The sequence below is a fragment of the Hyaena hyaena genome, unplaced genomic scaffold (genome assembly GCF_003009895.1).
Source record: "Hyaena hyaena isolate Hyena2069 unplaced genomic scaffold, ASM300989v1 scaffold_152, whole genome shotgun sequence".
Classification (NCBI taxonomy): Eukaryota; Metazoa; Chordata; class Mammalia; order Carnivora; family Hyaenidae; genus Hyaena; species Hyaena hyaena.
The window spans coordinates 1212183-1229093 of record NW_024080784.1 but is presented as its reverse complement, the minus strand read 5'-3'; the positions used below and the strand labels follow the sequence as shown (position 1 = coordinate 1229093).

The 16911-nt window shown below is 39.7% G+C and overlaps 1 protein-coding gene across 4 annotated transcripts in view; it reads right to left on the bottom strand.

Annotated features, from left to right (window-relative positions):
* Positions 1 to 16911, bottom strand: part of CCDC146 (coiled-coil domain containing 146) — a 115418-nt gene that overhangs the window by 20835 nt on the left and 77672 nt on the right. For all 4 annotated transcript variants that reach the window (XM_039239106.1, XM_039239107.1, XM_039239108.1 and 1 more), the window contains 6 exons: positions 15654 to 15863; positions 9858 to 9915; positions 7539 to 7715; positions 4808 to 4881; positions 3673 to 3900; positions 2653 to 2839 (listed from right to left, as the gene is read on the bottom strand). In XM_039239106.1, coding sequence (XP_039095037.1) covers positions 2653 to 2839; positions 3673 to 3900; positions 4808 to 4881; positions 7539 to 7715; positions 9858 to 9915; positions 15654 to 15863 — 934 coding nt within the window. The remainder of the gene's footprint in view (positions 1 to 2652; positions 2840 to 3672; positions 3901 to 4807; positions 4882 to 7538; positions 7716 to 9857; positions 9916 to 15653; positions 15864 to 16911) is intronic.

The window sequence follows — 16911 nt, the reverse complement described above, 5'->3', positions numbered from 1 at the left end:
TGACTGAACCACCCAGGTGCCCCAAGAAGATTTTAAAATATGTTTTCATTTCTGTTCATCTTATATCCAGTGGGTGCTATTTTGCAAATTTAATAGCTAGAGGTGTTCTACTATAAAAAGCTTTTATTTATTCAAATCTGAGCAATGTGTGAGCATTCTGTTGTAATCTCCCCTTTGGTCAAGGCCATTCCTTATATATTTGTGTCCAGCTAGATCAATCTGTAGTGACAAGCCTCATCATTAGAAATAGCTCCTAACTAGCTTTATTGTGTCTCACTCTTAAGTATAAGGAGATAGCACAGGGTCTGTGTTTGCCCAAAGTCCCAACTTAACCATCGTAATGTGCTAGGACCTGGGCTAGATGGAGTAGCTTATAGCAGACCTATGCTCCTAACAAGAATAACTTGAAAAGTTGGAATAAAAAAAATGTTTGAAGGTGTAAGAGTTGCAAAGGCAAGCAGAGTTAAAGTCTTCAAAGGTTCTACTTAGCACTGTCTGGAAATTAGTAAGTTATTACTTTATATGGACTCTAATTAAAGTCAGGGATGAATGTTATAATCTTTAGGCTAATGGATGGCAAGAGAATACAGAATTAACTGAAGCATATCTAAATTGGGGGAAATAGGATAATTGAAAGTAGAAATAGGACAATTTATAGGAGGGAAATGGAACATAAAAGAAATGGGGCAAGGAGAAAGCAATAGTAATATGGTGGACATAAGCCCAAGTAGATTTATACTTATATTAAATGTTTTTGTACTGAATACAAGAACTAAAAGGTAAAAATGTTCAGACCAGATATTAAAAAGTATGTGCTGCATATGAAGGACACATCTAAGTAAGGACACAGAAAGAGTAAACATAAATGGATGGAAAATGAAATACCATGCAAAATCTAACCCAAAAAAGCTAGTATAACTTATAATGTCCTAATATCAAAGTAATCTTTAAGGCAAAAAGCATTTCTAGAGTTAAAGAGATTTCACAGTGATAAAAGAATTAATCTACCTGTTGGAACTATAAAAAAATATTAGAAGTATATGAGAAACAATTAAAAAAACAATTTAAAAAAGTGTATGAGAAACATAAATAACTGTTCTCTTTGTTTTGCAAAAGTGTAAAAAGCACATTGTGCCCCACTAAGACAAAAAAAAAAAAAAAGGTTTGTGAGTGCCAGTGGTAACACTCCTAACCCTAACCAATTTTGTCCACACCTTGCTAAAGATTAGCTTTTCAGTCAGAATAAGCTAGGTTATGCTACAGAAATATCCCCAAACTATCATGGCTCCAAACCATGAAGACTTATTTCTTATTCTGACAAAGCCTATGGACAGTCAAGACGATTGTCCAAGACCTCTATTTTTTTAAAAAAATTTTAATGTTTATTTTTGAGAGAGAGAGAGAGAGAGAGAGCGCGAACATGAGTGGAGAAGGGGCAGAGAGACAGGGAGTCATAGAACCCGAAGCAGGCTCCAGACTCCAAGCTGTCAGCACAGACAGAGCCCAACACGGGGCTCAAACCCATGAACTGTGCGATCATGACCTGAGCCGAACTTGGAAGCTTAACTGAACCATCCAGGCATCCCAGTCCAAGACCACTATTGGCTGAGGATTTGGGCTGTTTCCATTTTACAGCACTTCTGTATCATCATGTACTTCCACAACTGCTATAGGAGAGGAAAAAGAGCTAGAGGGGCTCGCTCACACAGGCAATCAGATATGCCGGGCTTGAAAGGACATATGTCCCGTCTGTCCACAATCCATTGGCCAGAACTAGTCATGCTCAGTTGCAGGGACGTATACACTTCCCACACCCCCAGAAGGAGAGGAGAATTAGGCAGAGCTTAGAATCAGTGGTGTCTAGCAGAGATGGAAACTCTTGTTTAAATTTCTGAGGTCATGAGCCTCCATAAGGTCACAGAGCATGACAGTACTGAAAAGAATGGGTATATTTTTATACACCTGGCTGCTTCAACGCAGAGATTGCCCTCTTTTCCACTAAAGGATGCAGGCTTCTCAAGGATTTACTGCCTTTCAGAAGTGCTCGGTCAGTTAGCACAGAGAGTGCCGCCTAGGAAGGAGAGCACAGAGGCGACAAGACAAAAAAACCCTCACTTGGAAGCACAGAGGTAGAGAAGGTACTAGCCATCTTGCACATCGTCTAACTGGAGTGCACCCTTGATACTGCACAGAAGTAGCCAGGTAGCCTGCCACCAGGTTCTGATGGACCCCGGCTAGTTGGAGGTGCAGGATGACTGACCATCTATATTTACATACTTTGATCTGGTCCCTGACTATTGCAGTCTACAGGGACCCCATGCTGGATCTGACTCTTTCAACTCGTAAAGACAGTGGTTCACTTGGTCCTTCGCTGTAGTGAACCCTTGAGCTCTTCCACACCCGATGGCCTCACTGCTTCCCCTGGCCGGGCTGATGCCTGATCCAAACAAGACATGTTTCTAACTTTGGGTTAGCAAAAAGAGATTGAACAACATAAGACAGAGCCTCTATGATAGGTTTGGTGCATTTTAAAATTAGCATTCTCTGTTTTCCATTTCTTTATTGGTAGCAAAAACAACTTCTTAAAAATATTTTTGCTTTGAAATGACAGCACGGGTCTTGAAAAATCAAAAAGTGGTGCACAGCACCCACCTCTAATAGAAGCCTTTGATGTAGGGCTTGAGTCTGAGTAAGTGCATCCCAGGACACTTTTAAGAGTAGTTCCATCTTTTTTAAATTTCGAAAATCTCGTTCTTTTTCTCTTTGCTTGCGAGAAAGTTCGTCATGGTAGTTCTGCTTGTCAATGAGACAGTTTCGTAAATTGAGATCCAAGATCCCTCTGTTCCAGGAAAAGAGAGAAGATGAAAGTGATTGGTCATGAACTGCCCTTGATGTTTCTCAAGACAGCATGCTCAGCATATTCGTACAGAACTATCCTTATATGAGAATCCAGTTTTAAGTAATGCTAAAAGCAACTTCATTTGTGAGTTGGTATCATTTAGAGTCACAGACTTATTAAAAGAAAAAACAAAAACCCAAGTGGAGGGCACCTGGGTGGCTGAGTCGATTAAGCATCCAGCTCAGCTCAGGTCATTATCTTGTCTTCTGTGAGTTCAATTCTGTGCTTCAGATTCTGTGTCTCCTCCTGCCTCCCACCCTCCCCCCTCCCCCTTGCTCACTCTCTCTCAAAAATAAATAAACATAACAAAATTTAAAAATAGCTCAGCAGAGACACAGATTCCCAGCTTCCCTGAAATTTTATTTACAAATAAGAATTAACACCTTCCCAGGGAATTGCATGGGCCACAAAATTATTTCCATTAGGAAAAAGTCACGATTACCAGAGAAATACCATTCATATGTAAGAATAATCCCTCAACTATAGTGTACTCCAGTGATAACACTTTTCAGAGGCACATTTCAAAAACTTACAAAAATATAACACATTGTGTCCTTAAGACTTGGTCATAGGAAATCGAGGAAAATGATGAGTAAAAGATGGGAAAAAAATATACCAGGAAGTAGTTTATTTTTTATTAATGGTAAAAATCTATTCAAAATTCTGTAAACAACTTATTGAATCAGCATAAGTCTATTTGAGATTATGTTTTGAATCCTTAAATAGAAATTGAAGACAAGTTTAGATGACAGACACATATAAATATAACTGACCTTTCAGTCATTGAAGTTGCTTCATTCTCTCTGGTTAATTCCAACAACTTGACCAATTGGTTATATTCTCGCTCTTTTATTTCAAGTAAGGCTCGTTTGCCTTCAACTTCCTTTATTACATCCCCCTTCTCTTCTATTATGGAATTAATTTTGGTTTCAACTTTCTTTAGTGAGTCATTTAGCTCTTTGAGTTCATATTCCAAGACAATTTTTTTCTTTTCCATTTCTCTGTGGGCGGTACATATATACAGATACAGATACATACATAAATGCATATATATGTGTACACACACACACACACACACACACGTTTGCCTTATTTCGCGCCCATGCTGTCTTTACTTATTTTTACCACCTGAAGAGGCAACAGTGGTGAATTCAGAAGGGGAGTGAAGATCACAGATGAGTGGGACTTAGGGGTATCTCCACCGAGTGCCAGTGAGGGCAGCAGTTCTCACTTCCTCCCTGGTTCAGCACTGCAACACCTCCTGGGATCTGCCCTCATCCTGACCAGCCTTCTTGAACTGACTTGAATCTCTCAACTTTGGTGGTGGTGACAGTGTGGTTTTTAGAAAAGTTACTAATGCCTGCTTTTTTTTTTTTCCCCTTCCTCACCAGAGCAATCATAAGTTTTCTCCAGAATTTTGCGTCTTTATTTATCTTTATCTTTTTGAGTTCCTCTAAACCTTAAGAATTTCCTCCATGATTTCTGCCTCCAAAATTGCTCTGAATGTGTGGGGGTGTTTCCCAGGTGATTATATGGCAAAGTGGAATTACTGTTACCTGGGCTTTAGGCTTCTGGCTGGCTGACACACCATGAAATTCTACACAGTTCCAATAATTTATCTCTTGCACAGTTCTGTTAACTTCTATATAGAGACTCCATACAGATTCGATTTATAAATTGGAAAGAGAAGATTGCCCCAAATTGAGATATAAATATATGGTATGAATGATAGTAATCTGCTGCCTTACTTTCTTTTAATGAACTTGATACACACAACTGCAATGAGGCTAAATGCAGATATTTCAAAGGTTATGATAGTAATTTGATGGGTTCAGTGGCTAATATTCTCATTTTAGTGCACACACACTAACTCGGGGGGAGGGATTAAAAAATAATATTAAATCATACACTTTTTTGCGTGTTGTTTTTTCTATCTCCTTTCCAATTTGTACAGGAACATTTTGATGTTGGACCACTTCATCCTAGTAAAGAAAAGGAAGGTTACTTTGTGTAATTTTAGCCCAGAACTGGTTAAAACAAGAAAATTAAATAGAAAAGAAGTACAACATGTAGAATTCTTACTATCTGCCCTCTACTGTCCAAGGTGCTTTAATAATTTCATTTAATACGATGACCTTACAAGATAGTTATGGTTTGTAACCAGTTTAAAGAGGAGGTAGCTGAGTGTAACAAATACTATCTGTTCCCTTTATGGATGTCCACTCATCCCTCTGGGCTTGCAGGGGTTGGCTCATGCCTGTTTTCCTCTCCATAGGTTCATCACTGGCTCAGCAGATCTGTCTTCTCAAGGAATAGGGAGTGCAGGGAAGGGGGCAGCTCTCTGTGACCAATGACCAGTTGATGTGGTGATACCATGGCCCATGGCCCCTGCCTCTGGGTGGAATTCATGGTTGAGAGATCCCCACGGGATCAGGGTGAGAGCAGTGTTTTCCTGAAAACACATTTTAGCCCAGCTCCTTCCCCAGCTTCCCTGACTCTCCTTTCAGGTGCCCCTTAGAGACCTCCTTCAATGAATATTTGTCTGAATACTAGAAACTCTGCTTCTAGGGACCCCTGCTTAAGACTTGTGCTAAGAGAACTTAAATAATTTCCCCAAAGTCACACAGCTAGGAGGCGGTAAGGCTAAGATCAAAAGCTAATTATGGTTAGTACCACTTTCCGCTATGCCCTGTGGATTCACAGAAGGTTCAGTTTTAGCCTCAAGCAGCTTATGTACAGGGCAGGGGTTATGGAACAGCCCTTCCTGCCCAAGGATCACACTGGACTTTGGTGCCTGAGGGAACAGATGCCCGGAGGTGGAACACCTCACGGCAGCGAAGTGCCTTTATCCCCGGGATCTCGCTCACTCCTGGGGCAGGTCCAAATTTTGTAAACTAAGATTTTTATGATTTGTTGGGGGGCCTCTCTAAGAAAAAGAGTAAAAAATTACAACTGTTAAATAGGTACAGGGCCTTGGCAGAGGTTCATGGAGGTGAAAGGCCTGAAGCTTTAGCTTTGTTAGGCTCCTTGTAAATCTCTCTGTTCAGGTCCTATGTTCCAGGTAGCAGCTGGGCACTTCTTTTCTTTTTTTTTTTTTTTTCTGGTTTAAATTTTTTTTTAATTTTTTTTTTTACAAATAGTTTATTGTCAAATTAGTTTCTACATAACACTCAGTGCTCATCCCCAAAGTGCCCTCCTCCATGCCCATCCCCCCCTCCCCCCCACATCCATCAGTCCTCAGTTTTTGTCAGCATTCAAAAGTCTCTCATGGTTTGCCTCTCTCCCTTTCCCCCACCATTTCCGCCCTTCTTCTCCCCCTTGTTCCTCCGTCAAGTTCCTCCTAATCCTCCTATACGTGCAAACATATGATATTTGTCCTTCTCTGCCTGACTTATTTCGCTCAGCATAACACCCTCAAGTTCCATCCATGTTGCTACACATGGCCAGATTTCATTGTTTCTCATTGCCATGTAGTATTCCATGGTATAGATAAACCACATCTTCTTGATCCAATCATCTGTTGATGGACACTTAGGCTCTTTCCATGTTTTAGCTATTGTGGAGATGGGCACTTCTTTTCTAACTGCTCTAAGACCCTCGAGGAAGAGAGGTCAAAGTGAATCATAATTGTCATTTAAGCTGATGAGTCTCACATGTTGTTGTTGTTATTTTAATTTTTTAAACTCACATGTTGTTATTTTAATTTTTTAAAATGTTTATTTATCATTGAGAGACAGAGAGAGACAGAGCATGATCATGGGAGGGGCAAAGAGAAAGGGAGGCACAGAATCCGAAGCAGGCTCCGGGCTCTGAGCTGCCAGCACAGAGCCCGATGTGGGGCTCAAACTCATGAACCGTGAGATCATGACCTGAGCTGAAGTCAGACACTCAACTGACTGAGCCACCCAGGCACCCCTCACATGTTTTTAAACTAACTCAAGGGGCGGCTGGGTGTCTCAATAGGTTAAGCATCTGATTCTTGATTTTGGCTCAGGTCATCATCTCACCATTCATGGGATCAAGCCCCACATTGGACTTTGCACTGACAGAGCCAAGTCTGCTTGCGATTCTCTCTCTCTCCCTCTTTCTGCCCCTCCCCCACTCATGCACGCTTTCTCTCTCTCAAAAATAAACAAACATTTAAAAAATAAAATAATTCTAGGTTATTTAAATTGTTTTGAGAGTTCTATATTTTTCAAAATAAAATGAGTTTTAATTGTTTCCTAAAACATAAGTGCATAAACAAAGTCTTAGCCACTTTCATGGGGAGAAGGAAGTAAAGTGGAATCAAACAGATAAGGAGAAAGTCATATAAATATACACAGGAACTTAGGATATTTGGTTACTCTTCAAAGAAGTCATTGTGTTGGTGACACCCAATTCTAATGTAGAAAAATTGCTTGGTGAGGTCTTTTCCCTAGGTCAAGGCTACAGATTAGGGAGATCCTATCAAATGCTCTAGAGTCTTTCATCACTTCCCAGGGCCCAGGTTTAGTTTGACTGGATCAGTTACAATGCTGAACATTTCAGTTTGTGTAATGCTACCTCTCTTTGTCAAACCTGTGTTGTTAATCTTGATAACCATCCATTTTTATGTCCATGCAGGCACAATGTTTAAATATTTCTGTAAGTAGCACACCTTTAGGTTGACTTGATATTCCAGCAGTTCTTCTAGTTCCTTCTGCTCCTTTAGTAACTGCTTTTGCTTAGATGCCAAATCTTCCCGTAAATTTTTAATTTCTAATTTCTTCTGCATTATTTCCTTACGTAATTCTTCAGTGCTTTCTTTCAGTATTCTCATCTTCTTCTCCATTTCCTTAAAAGTCAGGAAAGTTATCAGGTTATATAGCGCCTGAGCAAGTATCTGTCTACCTAAAAGTCAAATTAAAAATCATTCTCCTCACCATTTTGATTATATTTGTTTTGAGCTTCATAATAAATGATTTCTTACAAAGCTAAATACAATAATGATTTCTGACATCTTCAATCAAGCTGTGACAGTTGTACTTCATGTGTTAAACACTTTACATTAGATTCAAACTCTTATTTTTTTTTACTAGTGCTCCTTTCTATCCTGTATTTTATTTAATTAACTTATTTTTAAAAATTTTTATTTTAATCTCTACTCCCAACATGGGGCTTGAACTTATAACCCACTCATGTGGAAGAGTCACATGCTCTTCCAACTGAGCTAGTCAGGTGCCCCTCTATTCTGTATTTTTTTTTTAATATTTTTTTTATTTATTTCTAGGAGAGAGAGAGAGACAGCGTGAGCAGGGGAGGGTCAGAGAGAGGGGGAGATACAGACTCTGAAATAGGCTCCAGGCTCTGAGCTGGCAGTCAGCACAGAGCCCGATGCGGGGCTCGAACCCATGAACCTCGAGATCATGACCTAAGCGAAAGTCGGACGCGTAACCGACTAAGCCACCCAGGCGCCCCCCCTCTATTCTGTATTTTCAATGTATCCTTTTTCTGAGTTAATTTTTATTTCATACCAAAAAAGCATGAGTGAAAATTTCCATCCCATTTTCTAGTAGCTTTGTGATTTGACATCAGATGAAAACCATCTTTGACTATCGGGCTTCTAGTATACCTGAATCCCACATGAGAATTAAAGACTAGGGAGTTCATATTTGAAAAACCCAACCCATTGTGCTCCTTAATCCCCCTCTTTCTAACTCATATTCTCCCCTAAGGCCCTCTACCCCAGGCTCATAACACATCTTTGTTCCCTTGCCTGATTATTTGGGGAGTGTTTGACTTATGGAAGAGAAGCCTTATGCTCAGAAAATCTACACATTATTAATGACTGAGTGAATGGATCCATTTAGCCTGCTTTGGGTTTCTGCATATCTCTATCCTCCAGTGCTGCTGAGAGAGGGTAAAATTGGTGATCCTATGATCTGGAACTAAAATCCAAAATGCTTTCTCCCATAAAATCTGTGTGGTAAATGGTAGTTAGGTACTTATGTAATATAATATACTTATATATAATAATGTATATTTTATATGCTATATATATATAAGTACATATCTATATTCATACACATACACACATATAAAAAAGTAGGATTTTACTCTATGGTTTTTTATGCCTTGGAATTAAAACACCAACAACATGCTTCTGAAACATAACCATTCAGAAAGGGGTAACAGTGCAAAGTGTAATGACATTTCTCTTTACTTTGTATGATAGATCACAAAAATTATGATCTCACATAATTTGTCATTCTTCTCATTATGAAGTAGAGCCCATCTCTCTACCTCTTGACTCTAGACTTAGCCATGTGACTTGCTTTGAACGACGACATATTCCAAAAGCAGAGGCTTGAAAAGTCTTATGCATTGGTGTCTGCCATCACTTGAGGCTGTTTGTCTCTTTCTTGAGGCTGGAAACCCTTCTGCCACTATGTGACGAGCTGGTGACATGTGATGTTAGACCAGCTAGCCTGCCAACTGGCTGACACATGAATGAAGCCATCTTAGACCACCCAGCCCCAAATGAGCCAGCTCAGACCAGAAAACCTCTGTGAAAAATAAGACATGTTGGCTGTTTTAAGCCACTAGGTTTTGGGGCAGTTTGTTATGCAGGAATGAATATGTGGTACATCTCCTTTATAAAAATGTCTTATAATAAGCTTGAGATGTCCAAAAAGCTCTGAGGGTAATAACTATGCAAAAATAATGTTTTTAAGTTCCAACCACAGAACCTCCCCCTTTTTCCTAAAAACAAAGCAGATATTGTCCAACTAAACACAGCCTAAATTAGATGCCAAATAGCTAAGCCTATAATGGGCATCACTAGGTTTATTCCACAAGTTATTCCTTTCAGCATTATCCATAGTTAAGACTTTTGGATCTTACAAATGTTCCAGGGTATGGTTGTGATAAACATTAATATTTATCAAAAGGGATATTTGAGTCCAGCTGTATTAACTGTAGACTATCTAAGACTTACTCCTGGCTTAGGTATCTTCTCAAATTCCTTCATTACGAGGTTTTTTTCTTCTGTTAAGCTGTAAAAAAAAAAAAAAAACCAACAAATTTGACAAAGTACAAAAGAGTAAGCAATTTCTGCAGTCATAACTTTCCATTTTCTCTTAGAATGCACTTCCCGTGTTTGTTTGCCAGGGAACCTGGTGTCTGTTCTTTACGATGGCTTCAGTGACTCCCAGTTAAGTGCTTCCTCCCCAGTCTTCCCATAACACTGCACACACGCACCCATTAGAACAGTTATCTTATCGCATTGTATCTATTTGGTAACAGGCCCTCTCCATGCCCAGATTTTGACTCCATCCGGCAGGCTCTGGGTCTTTTCTTTCTTTCTTTCTTTCTTTTTTTTTTTTTTAACACTACTCACAACAAACCAGTGCATACCTGGATTGCTGCAATAACTTCCACAGACTCCATCAAATAAGCAGATCTCACTAGTGAGTAAGTCTGGGAACTCGGAGTGAAAGATGCATGCACACCAGCGTTTATTTTTATAAATTTTATTTTCAGTAATGTAAATTAAGGTTAGTGTAATAAGTACATGTCACATGGAATTTAATGTAGGTTAGCCATCTGGGACACAAGTTGAACTTTCAGAGTTTTGAATACTTATATCTTTGCTGTTAGAGCTTGCATACACAATTGACAATATTTAACTTCCAACTTATTGATCCTACACCTCACCCAGGCTGCCACCAGGGGGTGGTAGTGTGCTGTCATATTTTGGTTGTAAAGGGCATCTCAGTGTCCCTGAGTTGGAAAAATGGTGACTTGAAGCTTTCCCATAAGACTCAGTCTTTCCTTTAAGTAAATATAAAATAATCTTTTCTTTAAAAAATCATAAGATGGCTAATTCTTTAGGATATTTTAAACTAATTACATTTCTATCATGTGTTTTTTAAGAAATACTGATTGACTTTTCCCCTTTAAAAGTTCATAATTTTTCTATTTATGAAAAAAATCTATTGTTTATAATCCCATCCCATCACAGTTGATCATTTTCATTTTCCTTGTATCTTTTTTTTTTAATATTATCACCACGTATGTGGGTTTTTTTTAATGTTTTATTTATTTCTAGGAGAGAGAGAGAGAGAAGCGTGAGCAGGGGAGGGTCAGAGAGAGAGGGAGTCACAGACTGAAACAGGCTCCACGCTCTGAGCTGTCAGTCAGCACAGAGCCCGATGTGGGGCTCGAACCCACGAACCGCGAAATCATGACCTAAGCAAAAGTCGGACGCCCAACCGACTAAGCCACCCAGGCACCCCATCCTTGTATCTTTGAATAAAATTATATAAAATGTATATGTATGACTGAGTCCATTTTTACCTAGCATGTAATTAAAATAGCTTCCCAACTGCAAAACAGGCTTTGTAATGAAAAATTTAATAGTTAGTTTCAAGGTTTCATTGTGAGTGAATGTAGCATAATAAAATAATCCCAAATATCATCCATCTTTTATTGAACCTGTATCAAGTAATTTACATGCATCATTTCTAAACTTCGGACTTTACTACATAGGTATTGTTATCTTCATTGTACAAATGAAGAAACCAAGGAGTTAAGCACCTTTTCCAAAGTCACACAGTCAAAGATAAACTGACATTCAAACCTAGAAATGAAGTTCTGACTCCAGGGTGCTTTTCAGTATCAAGCTGGCTGCCTGTGGAACATACTATTATTTAAATATTGCACTATTTTTAGAATTTAGATTGCTTTCAGTTTTTTTACTCTTAAAAAATTTTTACTGAAAAAAATTTTTTAATGAAAATTCATGTAATAAATATCCTTGTGCACTATGTCTTTTCCCCCCCTTCTTCTGGATTCTTGTTTTTTCACGGCATTACAGAGATAAAGAAAAAATACTTTTGTGCCTCTTGATATATATCCACTCCTAACCTTTTAAAGTGACATTAAAAATTTAAATCTGTCTGACATTTTCAGCTTTCTTGGCTGAGAGGTGCTTCATTGTCAAAGTTCCTCAGGATTCATTTCTTTTCTGCGGCAAGAGAGTCCTAACTGAAGTCAAGTCCTCAAAGGTTCTTAATTTCAAGGCCTTGTGAGTGAAGACAGGAAACCCTGTGTGTGGCCATGTGCAAGGGCCATCTTTCACCATCAGTAGTAGAACCAGCAGTGGAAGTTGTAAGAGGTAGATTTTTGAAGCAGTACAAGCCGTAAACATCAAGAAATCAGGCTGTCCAAAGTTGGAACCGGCTGCTGTGGGAGGCTGTTCACTCCCGTCAGAAGGTGTTTAAAGATATTTAAACACAGTCTGGTGATCACTGACAGAAGACTTGGGCGGATTTTAACCTTGTAGTCAGGGCTGAGAACTACTTTCAGAGCCAACAGTTCTTAAAATTTGACATTTCCCAGAAGCATGTTGAGATCTTGTAAAAACTGCAAATGCAGCCTTCGGTGAGAAGGCTTGGACAGAGATGGGAATCATTCATTTTAGGGTTGGATTTACCTTTCAACCAAGTTTCTGAGGTCCTTCTCTCTTAGTTATGAAGACTACACCCTGAAAAACCTGTTCTAAGCTCATTCTGCTCTAGGTCGCCACAAGGAGAGCAGGAGAGATTTAAAAAGTGTTCAGGAAGTAAAATCTCTTCCAGTGGTGAATTTTTCCTTACTACTAATCCTGATGACCTGTGTGCCCCTCTGTCATAGCTAACGCTCTGGAATTCTAGATGCTTTGCTACCACAATCCCTCTGTTCCTTTCTTGCTGGATCTGTTTGTCTCTTGGTTCCAACTTTGCTGTTACTACTGGACTAAGATTGGCAAATGGCTACCAAGCCCAGATGACACCACGGGGATGGCAGGGACCAGCTTGGAAGAATAAGTAGTCACTAAAGCCAGAGTCACATTGGGATAGTCCTGTGCGTGAGCAGCATGAGTGCCTCCCAGTGTCCATGTCTCTGCCTGTGACAGACAGCGATAACTGACCATAGCCTTGTTTCCCCACCTGGCCAAGACTTGTCAGAATGCATTAGATTTAGCATGAGAGACACAATTTACTTGCTGTCAAAATCTGAGGAATTATTAGAAAGCAGGGAAGCCCCAAAAGGTAACAAAGTGAAGGCAAGGTAAAAGTTGAAAAGAATATTGGAAAATATTTTCAGACACTGTTTTTAGAAAGTTAATGACTTCTACTTTGTTTCAAAAATAAGTTCTCAGGGTGCCTGGGTGGCTCAGTCAGTTAAGCATTGGTCCGACTCTTGATTTTGGCTCAGTTCATGATCTCATGGTTGGTGGGTTCGAGCCCCGAGCCTGGCTCTGCATTGACAGCCTGGGGCCTGCTTGGAATTCTCAATCCTTCTCTCTCTGCCCCTCCCCCACACGTGTGCATTCTCTCTCTCTCTCAACATAAATATACATTGAAAAATGTTTTTTAAGTTCTCAATACTACTTATTTCATTGTTTATTTATAATATTTATTGAGCTTACTTAAGCTTACGTATTCTTTTCTAAAAATATTTATTTATTTATTTATTTATTTATTTATTTATTTATTTATTTTTGAGAGAGAGAGAGCACAAGTGAGGGAGGAGCAGAAAGAGAGGGAGACACAGAACTGAAGCAGGGTCCAGGCTTCATGCTGTCAGCACAGAGCCCGATGCGGGGCTCAAACCCACGAATTGTGAGATCATGACCTGAAGTGAAGTCGGATGCTCAATCGACTGAGCCACCCAGGTGCTCTGGAGGTTATGAAGTCTTTCCTAAAGTGCATATTCAAGAAGTCGATGAGTATTAATCTCAAAACCAAAACTATGATAACAGATTTAATTGTAACTTACCATTAGCTTTTATTAAAGTTTACATTATGTGAAACCATGAGAAAAGTCAACCAAATTATAGAGTAAAATTTTATTCTCTAGAGTATTTGAACAATAAATCATTCTTCATAGCTGCCAATGATTCAGAGGTTCCTAAGGATATTGGGGTGGAGGGGTGCTAGTTATTAGGGCTTCTATTATTTAGACACTTCTGAATAAAATGAGTTTGTTGTGCTGATCTGAAAAATATCATCTGTATATTTGAATGAATGGTTTTCTCTCACTGGCTTAGTTTCTTTATTTTTAGGTGGGGATGGAAATATCTACTTTTTTCCTGGGGAGAGAATGTTGAGAGAATTTGTTTCTGTACAATGTAATATGAAATATGTTAAAGCCAATGAAATACACAGCCTATAATTCTTTCCTGGTATTCTTTTGGAATCACCATTATTTTTATGAAAATAAGTTTGTTAATACTTGAGCTGCTAATACTTAAGATGTGAGGAAGTCAGCTCAAGCTCAAAGTATTATGCGTTGCAAATCCAAAAACAATACACAGTAGACATTTCTGCAAATGTGAGTCCTGAATATTCTTGTTCACTCGAGGTCACTATACGCGGTCCCCTCCCTAACCCAGACAACTCAGTGAACAGTTTGCCTGTCTATACCTAAAAGGCAAGAGTTCTGGTTGTTGCTGGGTTTTTTCCTTGGCAGGAATACTTGGAAATTTTAAACAATTTAAATATCAACTGACTTATGTTCCCCTTACCCTTTCATGGAAATGTCAAGCATTCTTATTTTCAACACTAATGAACAACCACCAATTGTTTTAATTTCATTATTTTCTCAACTGAAAGAGTGCTTACAGAGCACAGAAATAGCGAGCCTTTCTTTTTATAGATCTCACTGTGAGCCTGAAACAAGTTTAGATCGAAAGACAAAAGAGAACTCAGATTTTTTTGCCCTGAATGTAATTCTCCTGATGAAGCTAGCCTTCTTCGGCCCCCAGTCGAAAAGATAGGACCCAAAGGGAAGGTTCAAAACCCAGGGCTTACAGAGTCCTCAGAAAGTCACTCAGATAATTTGCTTATCTCTCGGCAGGAACGAATTATGCTTGCTCTGTCAGAGATCTACCGAGATTCTTAAAAATAGCCAGAGGGAAGTTTTGCCACCTTAAAAGGTAACAAATTCTAGAAGTGATTATTTGGCTTTCTCTTCAGAGCCCAGGCACAGCATCCAGCACACCGCAGCACAAAACGTGGACTGTAATCATTTTGAAATTCAATCTAAACAGTGTGATTTGCTGACCAAACTCTTCCACTGCCTGCTACTCCCTCCACCAGAGGAATGTTAGAGATTTTGGAAATACCATTTGCCTTTCTAGCAGTACATTTCTATGTTAGCTCACTGAATAACATCCTCTAGATATGGATAAGTAAATGTGTCTTCCAAAAGGGTATTACTGTCTTGATTCTGAGGGATAGCTCAGGAGAACAAGGTTAAACATGTGGTCTGCGTTCCTGTATTAGAAAAATAGAATGAGCCAGACGTACCCTCAGCTCACACAGGGTTGTCTGCAAAGTGCATGTGGGGCGTCCACTGTGCAGCTATGTGGGCTGGTGCTGCCGAAATGATACCAAACTACCATCAGGGTCAGAGAGAGCAAGAGTGTGTGCCAAGTCTTTGCTCCATGTAGTTTGTTCTTTGGCTGCATCTTCCAATGCTTATGACTTTCTGGACACAAGAAAACACAGTAGAGATCTCCTAAGCATGTCTCCCTGTCACCTGAGCTTTTTTTCTAGAAGTTCTTGTTCAGAGATGGCCTGTCCTGGGCAATCAAGGAAAGAGCTAATCATCTTAACATTGCCATCTTATACTCACTGTGTTTAAAGTTCCTTCCTAATTTAGTTTAACTTTTATGATTTTATTTATGTGGAAAGAGCTTTGCTCACACCTATCTTCAGTGTGCTTGAGAGAACTGCGTACTTACCTACTTAATCTGTACTGATTATGGAACTCTCTTTCCTTCACTGCATTATATTCATTTTGATACTTGAGAAGTTGTTCTCTCATTTTCGAGACCTCGGTGGTGAGGGCCTCAGGAAAATTATCAGCTTGCTGCAGGTGAAATTGCTGCTGTTGTATTTGCTTGGTGAAACGTTTGGCATCCTGGAGCAGCTGGATCTCTGACTCCTGTGTGCTGGGTGCCGTGAAACAGAGATTCAAATAAAGAGAAAGGTGTACTTAAAAAATTTCTTTTAATGTTTTATTTATTTTTCAGAGAGAGAGAGAGAGGGAGATAGAGCGTGAGCAGAGGAGGGTCAGAGAAAGAGGGAGACACAGAATCTGAAGACAGGCTCCAGGCTCTGAGCTGTCAGCACAGAGCCCGACGCGGGGCTCAAACCTATGAACCGTGAGATCATGACCTGAGCTGAAGTCGGACGCTCAACCGACTGAGCCACCCAGGCACCCCGAGAAAGGTGTACTTTTAACACCCATAGGAACTCCCATGAGGATCTAGCAAGGAGTGGAGGGAGCATGTCTACACAGCTCCTAGTTCCTTCCATTCCTTGATTCAATTCAATTCAGTGATATGTTTGTGCCAAGTATTATAGTAGGTACTAGAGGTGAAAGGAACTCACAATCTAGCAAGGGGAACAGATGGAATAGAGAGCAGGGGTACCAGCTGGCAAATATTACCACTAGTGTGTAGATCAGGATGGTGGGTGAGACAGAGAAAGCATTGACTTGGATGGGAATATGGTATTTTTATTTGGCTTTGAAGAACAATCATGACTTCCCAGACTGGGGCGGAAATGGGGGGGGGGTGGATAATAAGGAGAAGAGTGGGTCCTCCCTTCAACTGCTGCTGCAATGCTAGCTCTAATTCCTGAATTCTCCTGACCTAACTGTAGGAAGATCTTTTCCTCCTTAATGAACTAAGAAACAATGAAGTTTTCTAACAACACTTTACTTAGAAACTAGGAAGAAAAAGTTTCCTATAAAATTATGGACATATACTACCCTACAGATTTCTAATCCTATCTTCAATGTCTTGCTAGGGCCCGACTTGAATGTCACAGTTGAGGGGGATTCCCTATCTATGTCATGTCCCTATATTGGAAAAAGGGTTAAATACCTGGCAAGAAGTAGACTTGAATGGACACAGAGACTGGACTTGGTGAAATCTTCTAAAACTCATCCATCTGTCTTGCAAGCTAGCATCAGCTACAGCCTTACCAGCAGAC